The 9,290-nt window shown below is 36.9% G+C and overlaps 2 protein-coding genes across 2 annotated transcripts in view; both read left to right on the top strand.

The window, feature by feature from the left end:
• The window catches only part of LOC108576962, a 2,731-nt gene extending 1,330 nt beyond the window's left edge, over nt 1-1,401 (top strand). Inside the window, exons 2-5 of the mRNA XM_017940039.1 lie at nt 246-336; nt 404-495; nt 1,022-1,139; nt 1,204-1,401. Of these exons, the coding sequence (XP_017795528.1) occupies nt 246-336; nt 404-495; nt 1,022-1,139; nt 1,204-1,271 (369 nt within the window). The 3' untranslated portion in view covers nt 1,272-1,401. The remainder of the gene's footprint in view (nt 1-245; nt 337-403; nt 496-1,021; nt 1,140-1,203) is intronic.
• A 777-nt stretch (nt 1,402-2,178) lies between these two features.
• On the top strand, nt 2,179-7,825 carry LOC108576958. The gene is made up of 5 exons (XM_017940035.1): nt 2,179-2,301; nt 3,883-3,985; nt 4,130-4,221; nt 4,307-4,424; nt 7,654-7,825. Exons 1-5 carry the CDS (start codon nt 2,260-2,262, stop codon nt 7,728-7,730), a joined length of 432 nt encoding a protein of 143 aa, XP_017795524.1. The 5' UTR covers nt 2,179-2,259; the 3' UTR covers nt 7,731-7,825.
• Nucleotides 7,826-9,290: the final 1,465 nt, after the last annotated feature.

The following is a 9,290-nucleotide window of genomic DNA, read 5'->3' as shown; positions in this document are numbered from 1 at the left end:
CGTAAATTGTGGGTATTTACCCATGTAAAATAATTGTAATAATAATAGTACAATTTTTAGGAAAATGTAAAAAATTCAAAATTTCTTTAATTCCGTATCAATGGAAAAAATAGGCAAAGTTTCGACTGATAAATATGATTAAATAACCAGAATATTAGAAATAATAATATTTGAGAATTTCGTCGATAGAAGTTATGAATCATTATTTGTAAAATTGTCATTGATCAATGTTTATCAATTTTCAGTCAGTAATTCGCGGAGATTTCATCGACAGTTACTTGGAAGCCTCGAAAGACCAAATTATAACATGCGGCAAAGAACACGGATATACCGAACGTGAGCATCACGATTACAACTTAAAGGAACGGAGGAATTTTTTGAATAACGAACAAAAATATTTCAGAGGTACCACGAGAGATATTCGAAAAAGATACGCAGAAGGGAGCGGACGAAGTTTCTTGCCTGCGATCATGCGTGTTGAAATCACTGGGCATGGTGAGTGAATAAGTATTTCGTTCAATTTTGTTGCTTAAAATTTCCAAAAATTTTCGGTGAAATTTACCTAGCCGTGAAAATCACACGTTACAAAAACAATTGCTTTTCTGTTTATTGTCGAGATGCTGTGACATCTGCACAGATCTGTACGAAACTTGATTCAAATTTAGCGAATTTTAAAAACAACAGATTTCCTTTTGCACAACTGCTGGATGCATAAATGGCGCACAGTTCAAACAATCATTCAAGAATGTGGATTCTTGTTCCAAAATTCTTTTTGTTCAAAAAATTTGAAAAAGAATCTTAGTAGCACAAGATGTCCTTTCGATAATAAATTGAAAATTCTCGTGAATGAGTATTGTGAAACTCGCCAAAAGAATGTTTCTCTAAGGGAACGTAGCAACTCGAAAAACATTTAAATAAGTGTATAAATGTACAAAAAACATTTTTTTCCAAGTTTTTTCCCGCGGTAAGATAGATTACGTAAAAATTTGCCCATCGTCATACTTGTTTCTTCTATTCGAAGATGAACGACTCGAAGTTCAATCTGGAGAAATTGAACGACTTCATCAAGAGTGTGCACGCTGATCAACCAGAAAAGGTGAAACCTTTGGAAAAAGCTGCAAGCGAATGTGCCGATAAAGGTAAGTCACACGTAAAAACAATTAAAAAGACAATGTTCAATTGGCGTTGTTTCCTTCGTTTCAGTTAAAAACATCTCAGACGAATGCAAACTGGCGTTCTCCTACATAGAATGTTTCCTGAGCAAAAATTAAAAATATTCCATCGAGGTTCCCCAAAAACGTTGCTAAAAACATGACAAACTTACAGCGAGCCTCTGAATTCTTCAAATTTGTATAAATTCGTATTTGGAACAAAATATACATATATATTTCAATATTAATAAATAAGACCAAGTGAACATCGCAACGACTTCTAATTCCGAACAGAAACTATCATTTTCACGATACCTAAACATCCACAGAATCCAACTTCAATTTTACTCTAATCGTCGTGCACTGTTCCTTCGAAATTACCATCATCACCAGAACTCACATCAAATATACATAACTTGAAACGTTCATGCTCTCGAGAACCGTAGCAACAGCTCTTCTCTTCCCAAGCACTAAACCACGTTAGAATTTGATCTCCCTCTACGCTCGCAAGAGGAAATTCATCACAGAAAAGCCACCTCGAATGCCACAGCGAGCCGTTCCGTTTCTCCTTGGCTGCTCGCGGATCGATTCTCAGAAAAAGACGACGAACAGTGAGGAAGAAGAGACAAACAAATGAGTCGTTGCTCGACTGCACCGTCATTTCGAATTCCTCGTTGCTGCAGCCAGGGCCAACACGGAAAGATTACAGTATAAACAGCGATAACACACCATCATTAGGAGATGGGTCTGGCTTCGATCCCGTAATTTCCTTTCGAGCAGCTCTTGTTCCACGATCACCAGGTACAAGAGCAAACAATCATTTTCTCGTGACAAATCTGACACGCGGTAATGTAATTAGGTGTGTTTTGGCCGTACTTGAACCGACCTTACGTAAATCCACGCTGGATCGGTCAATTATCTCGTTTCCTACCATACACTGTCAGGTCTAAACACCTGCTATTGTCCCTGCTCGAGGTTCATATAAATATCGTCCCGCGGGAACTAGCCTGGCACGATTAATCAGTGATTCAACGGGGAAACAGTAAACTGTTCTTGTTTAAGGAAATCAAACGACGGCTCAGTTATTCGCAAATTTCGTTTGGATAAAATGAAGAACTTTGCGATTGTTACTTGCCTCCTGGCCGCCACGGTGAGTGAAGATTAGCTATTCAATTCTTTTCCAAACCCCCTTCTAGGCTCTTTCGAAGCACGTTGAATTTTATTATTTGATGACAATTTGGTGGAAGAACTGAGGTATCAGGTTGGTGCGAATGAAACGTCTTTTCAACGGCTGAAATTGACGGGTTGGTACCATATGTTAGGTTTTGTCAGGTCGGAAATTTTTATACGCAATAGACAAGAAGGAATTTGCTGTAGAACACGTGTATTGAATGATAAAAAATTCATAATACAATTGTTTCGATATTGTTACCTGACGTGATGAATAATCGAGATATTCGTGTAATTTTTTTATACAGGGTGGTCCACCTAACGTGACTTCAATTATTTTCATTATTAGTAGACGGCTCGAAATTTTTTTGGTCATAGGGGATACGGTTTCAGAGGATCTCCAAGATAGTGACATTAGATTTTTTTTATGTCCTTTCTTTAAACAAGTTTTCAAGGTCACGTTTAATGTTTTTATGTATAAATTTTGTATATAAAAAAATATATTACATTGTGAACGTTGAATTCGTCTGAATGCCTACTAACTAGTAGGCAAAAAAAAAAAAAAACAAACTATAGAGTTATACATAAAAAAATTGAACGTGACCTTGAGCACTTATTTCAAAAAGAGATAGAAAAGATTTAAGGTGTTCGCATAGAAGGTCCTCTGTGACAAAAAAAATTTTGATCGATCTACTGATAACGAAAATAATTGAAATGGTCAGGTTAGGTGGTCCACCCTGTATAAGTTTACACTTGGGAAAACTGTGGAAAAAACTGCTGAAAATATAAATTTAGCATTTGACGAAGGCTATGGAAATGTTAAGATACTTTAACGTTGGTGAGCAAAATTCAAGACTGGTGACTTTTCAATGGAAAATGAGCTAAGAGTTTTAAGAAAAATTATTGAAAACAATCCATAATCTCACCTACTCACCCGACCTTTCCCCAACAGACTGCGCCTTTTTCACATACCTGAACAATTTTTTTAAGAAATAAATTAATCCGAAATGAAGACAGTGCAAAAACAGCATTCAGAGAATTTTTTTTTATTCAAAGGCTAATGATTTTTATAAATTTGGAACAATGAAACTGGTTAATCGTTGGGAAAAGAAACACAATGTGGCTAAAATTTAATTTGAAAAGAATGCACCAACTTAATACAAGTTTGAAGATGTGATTTTTTCAAATGTGTAGAATTGGTAGTGGAAATTTTTATAAAATATTTGATGATACTTGTGATAATGCAGACTGATGATTGACTTTTATCTTATCTATTTCTGAAAAGTGTGATATTACATCTCTGTGTCACTTCCTCAGAAATTTTTATAGAAATTTGGAAACCAAAGAGAACTTGTTGCAACGAATAATAGAGATTCATGGTGATTAACTTTTATCTTACCTACATTCCTGAAAAGTACTATTACACCATGCTGTTTCATTTCCATAGAATTTTCAATTAAAAATACAATTCTCGAATCTCAAAGAAAACGACACTTCGATTAACATTTCAAGCATAAAAACACCGTAGAAGGCTAAGAATATAAATTTAAAAACTCCACAGACGGTCGTTCGTGGTATAGATCAGGACAACGTAATCGCAAAGTACATGGAGTACTTGATGCCGGAAGTGAAACCCTGCGCCGATGAGTTTCACATAACAGAAGGTGAGAACTCATTGTCAAACTTCAAACAATAGAAGATAGATTGCAAAATCCATTTCAGAAATCTCTATGTTCCTTTAAACTGACGACATTCGCTCCTTTTTTTCACGAATAATCTCACGACGGAGACTCGCAATGATATTTCAGAAGCAGCAACGAATATCCAACGGGCAGATAGTGGCGCTGACATGAGGCAGATGGGCTGTCTGAAAGCGTGTGTGATGAAACGAATGGGAATAGTGAGTACATATAATACATAAAACAGACAATCTTGCAGACCGAACGATTCATCTGAACGAGTTTTATCGATTTCTCTGTACATAGTTGACAGGCCTCGACTTCCATATGGAGCCAATATTGAAGATGATAGACGTAGTGCACGCTGACAACCCAGCTGACAAGGATATGGTAATAAAGATTGCCAATGACTGTACTGCAGAAAGTGAGTAACCACTTTATTTTCTCTTAGAAATACTCTTTTCCATTCTTTTCACGAAGATTCGAACTTCGAGTCTTTTAACCATCTTGCACGTTCAGAACGGCAGCGAAATTCACGAAACGCTCGCTACTGCCAGCATTTCTTAAGTGTCAACGATAATACACACTTCGGACATAATTTCTTTTTGCCAGCATTTTGAATTACCCATCGATGGGTCGTGTCAGCGAACAAGAGCATCGATGACGGGTCACACGGTCTTGAACTCGTTAAGTTTATGAAACGTATACAAAGCGAGGTACAACTAGACAGGAGATGTAAAACTAAACCGAGAATAAAGAATAAAATTTGTTCGTTTGAAGCCTCGTTTCTTGGAAAATCGAGTTTGAATATCTATGAAATACACGTGCACTTGATTATCTCCGTGATGAGTTCATTAACGATTTTATGGCTTTACATGTTGAAAATGACGTCCTTGTTCAAGCATACAAATTCCTGCTTTTCGAATCAGGAAGTCGTGGTTTGACGCTTTAATTGCTCGAAAGCCTGTGTGATTCTTCCTTCGAGCTGCAGAAGATTTACACTATTTCTTTGCGAAATGTGAATTACCGCTGTTTACCAACATAAAAGTGTGAAGAGCAGCAACAATTTGTGAGAAATCTTTAAATTCAATTTTCTCGAAAACTAGGCTTCGTATGAACAAATTTTATTCTTTGTTTCCGGTTTATTCTTACATGTAGAATCATCCCCTGCCCGGTTTACCACGTCTTGCCCCACCCTGTATATAGGGTGTACAATGTTAATCTGTAAATGCGAATTACTCGTAAACTGCCCGCTGTATGAAAAATGGTTCAGAGAGGAATTGGATGATTTGGAGGGAGACATAATCTATAATAGTATAACTAGTTCTTCTGTAAATGGACGCTTAAAGGTCATATGGAGATATCATACGTTTTCTTAAATGGAATCTTTTTATTTACTATAAAAAAGTATTAAGGTATTTATGTCGAAAAACTATTAATTTAGGACATATTTTAGTCTCAATGTTACACCATTGCTTTTTTACAAAATGATAGGAGGACAATGAAACGAAATCGGTCATATCGTTTCATACGAGCAATAAAAGCATGCATTGACAATCAAGTCAGTCTTTGAACAGTTAAACTTTTAACTAAACTCGTTACTTTCGAAATAATATGATTGACTTCGTCCCATTGCCCTCCCATCATTTTGTGAAAAACTCCACAACACTTGTGCTGTTTCACCCGAAGTAACCTTACACTATCATTATTCCGTTTAATATTCTTATTTATTGTCTCTGCCAATTAAGACAATAGGAAAAATTATGTAAATTCAGAACAAGACATACACTACCGGCCATAAGTGTTTACCCACCCTCAAAATAACACAAAAACAAGAGAAATATTAATCAAAAAACAATTTTTTTAATTTATTTTTTAATAGTGCAACATATATCACTAAAAACAATGTTTTTTCCCAATTTTGTTACAAAAATTAACACAATTATTCTAAATTTTAGTTTCGTCGATATTTCCACCGCACGCTTTTATTATTGCTTCGCATAATTTCGGCATCCTGTTTTGTGTAGATGTTGGGGCCGCTTTTCATACCTGTCGGTCTAGTTCTTCCCATAAAAGCTCAATGGGATTCAGGTCGGGGCTTTGAGGAGGCCAGGTCATAATTACAATTTTTTTTTCTCGTTCCAATTGTTCTAAGTATCCACGGCATAATTTGGAGGTGTGTTTGGGGTCGTTATCTTGTTGGAACACGAAGTTTTCTCCGATTAGTCGCGTTCCCGAAGAAAGGGCATTCGTCTCCAAAATTCCTCTGTAGCGTTCTTTATTCAATATGCCATCTATTTTGACCAAGTCGCCCACAGATGTGCTCACAAAACAACCCCAATCCATAACCGATCCTCCTCCGTGTTGCGTTCCCGAAGAAAGGGCATTCGTCTCCAAAATTTCTCTGTAGCGTGCTCGCAAAACAACCCCAAACCATAACCGATCCTCCTCCGTGTTTTACCGTGGGTGATATGCAGGATTCAAGGGCTCGTTCTCCTGCCGATCTTCGGACAAACATCCTCCGTTGTGAGCCGAATACCACAAACTTTGACTCGTCGGTCCAGAGCACTTTTTTCCAGTCTTCCAATGTCCAATCTTTATGCGATCTTGCCCAGGCTAACCGTTTTGCTTTATTTTGCTTGCGTAGAAGGGGTTTTCGCATGGCAATTCGTCCATGCAAACCTGCTTTCCGTAAGCGCCTTTTGACTGTTGTCGAACTTACTGGTTCAGGGCGAAATGCATTTATTTCAGCTGTAATTTCCGGTGCCGTTTTTCTTCTATTACGTTTGCTTATTATTGTGATTGCCCGATCTTCTGCTGATGTGGTTATTTTTGGCCGCCCTGATCGCTTTTTGTTGGATAAACTGCCAGTATCTTTATATTTTTTAACATTGTAGTCCACGGTTCTACGGTTTAACTTTAATAGCTTTGCTATTTCTCTGTTACTTTTTCCGGTGCTATGATGGGACACTATTAGAGCACGCGTTTCAATCGATAATTCTTTTCTCCTCGACATTATTTGAAATTTTCGCAAAATTTATTAAGCACTTGAAAATCAACTGTTTACTGTATGAAAGTTTAATGCAGTATGAAATACAGTATGAAATTTGAGAAGAATAAGATGCCCGTATTATCTGCGTTCAAATTCCCTACCGACCGTTTTAAAAATTTCAGAAAAATGGGTTTCTTTACCTGAACTCTAAAATTGTCGTTTTTCATTAAAAACTGTAAACTCATTTACAGTACCTGATTGTGTATGTACAGAATATTTTGGATGGTTTTTATTAGCCTTATATTTAGGACTTAATGATACGGACATTTTCATAACAATAAAATACCTGTCATTTGAATAGTAACGAAATTTGAAGGTGGGTAAACACTTATGGCCGGTAGTGTATGTATATTCTATCATACTTCGCCTATGTTTAAATCTTTAAACGGCAATGTCCCCAAAGTAAAAACATGTGAGTTATGTCGTTTCGCCTTGCAATCACAGATGTAGCATATGTATGTTTAAAGTGACAGACTTGAACATAAACAAAAGAGTTAACGATGATATAAACGCTGATTCGTTACTTCTGCGTTTGTCGATGTTTAAAAATACCGCCAATCCATATTTATTAACACAATACCCGACGTTTCCTTTGTTACAGTCAAGGGAGAGACGGACGAGTGCAACATCGGCAACAAATACACCGACTGTTACGTAGAGAAGTTGTTCAACGACTAAAGCCAGCTTACCAAAAATTGCCAGTCGAAGGCCAAGAAGTTGTAAACGTACGAGTTTACCACGTGTACTACGTTCAATAAAATGATGTAAGAATACGACGTGTGCATCATTTTACTTCCTTGCCTTCATAAGTATTCATCGAGCTCATCGTCGAAGGTGAATCGATGTCGTGTTTCATTTCTTTATTACTGGTATACACGGCGGAATATTAAAAGCCTTCGAGTAATTAAAATATCCTCGATAACCAGCTTTAGTCTACCGTTGGAATATTTCGGAATTAAAAAATATCGAAAGCGTGGAGTAATTAAAGTCTCGTGAAATATTCTTCCCTCCCTGGGAATCCTTCTTTTGTAATTTTCTAAGTAAACAATTTCAACATTTGCCATGATCAAATGTAAAAAGCTTCTTCTCTTGGAATCCTTTTTTACCATCGATTTCCGAAATTTCTGAAAAGGATTTTCGAAAATTTATAAAAGTGTAAAATTAGTCCAAAATACTTTCTGTCTGGTAAAGATTCCCTAGAACGTTTATTTTGTAATTTTCAAACTGAACAATTCCAATTTTTCCGACGATCTAAGCTTCTTCTCTTTGGAATCTTTTTTTACCACCGAAAATGTGAAATATTAAATCTTGCCTTCAGAACGATTTCCCAAAATTTATAAAAGTGCAAAATCAATCCAAAATATTTCCTTGAAGAAAGCGTCACACATGCTCAGAAATTTCTTCGTTCAATCGATCTCCGGCAACGTCTCTCGATCCACGCTTTGATCGCGACTCAAACGAGGATCCTGAGTTGACATTCCGCGGGGTTTATCCGCAATTCCTTTGGAAATGTATCCGTCGTCTGTAATCGCTGGCAAAGCCGACCATTTGCAAAAGTGTCTCCCCACGGCGTAAGGTCGGCCGTAACTTTATTCCATACTGTATGCCAAGCAACTTCGACCATTGCGGGCTACATTATACCGCCTCACGACGTGAGTCGCTTACGCTAACGCTTGTCTTCATGCTACGCCGTCTGTTGCGACTCGAACATGGACGATTTTCCGAATTATCGAGCGACACCGCGAACGTAGCCGTACATTATTTTTTTTTAATTTTTATCACACGTGATTGGACCTGACAACGGGTGTGGATTATGCGATTGGAGGAGAGATGGTTCTTTGGGTATGAAGGCAACGAAGAGTGATTGATAATGTGGTTGCAGATGGTGTGATAAATAAATTTTGTTTGAACTGTTCGAGTGTGGTAATTAGAGTGTAGAGTATCTTGATCGTGGGTGTTTTGCTAATCGTTCGAGGAACAAACGGTGTGATGAAAATTTTTGCAGTTGGTTTCTAGTGAAATGGTTACTCGTAAAGGTATTTCTAAATCAATGAAAATATATCGGTCGTATCATATACCTATTTTATACATTCCTTGCTACTTATGTTATCTGAGTCATGTTATTAGATTGGTGCACGTGAAACGTCGTTTTTTGAAAATAAACTGTAGATACATTGTGTTTCTTCGCGAAATAATTTTCATACCATTCTATACACTTTCTCCAATTATTAACTAATT

This window comes from Habropoda laboriosa, unplaced genomic scaffold (assembly GCF_001263275.1).
Source record: "Habropoda laboriosa isolate 0110345459 unplaced genomic scaffold, ASM126327v1 scaffold572, whole genome shotgun sequence".
Classification (NCBI taxonomy): Eukaryota; Metazoa; Arthropoda; class Insecta; order Hymenoptera; family Apidae; genus Habropoda; species Habropoda laboriosa.
Note: the sequence above shows the minus strand (reverse complement) of the source record. Positions and strands in the feature narration are given on the sequence as shown.

What these genes read in the sequence shown, in the direction of transcription:
- LOC108576958 (XM_017940035.1), top strand. Translation starts at nt 2,260, where the DNA reads ATGAAGAACTTTGCGATTGTTACTTGCCTCCTGGCCGCCACG. An exon ending in TGAGTTTCACATAACAGAAG is followed by an intron (nt 3,986 to 4,129) that starts GTGAGAACTCAT and finishes ATGATATTTCAG; the next exon opens with AAGCAGCAACGAATATCCAA. An exon ending in TGATGAAACGAATGGGAATA is followed by an intron (nt 4,222 to 4,306) that starts GTGAGTACATAT and finishes CTCTGTACATAG; the next exon opens with TTGACAGGCCTCGACTTCCA.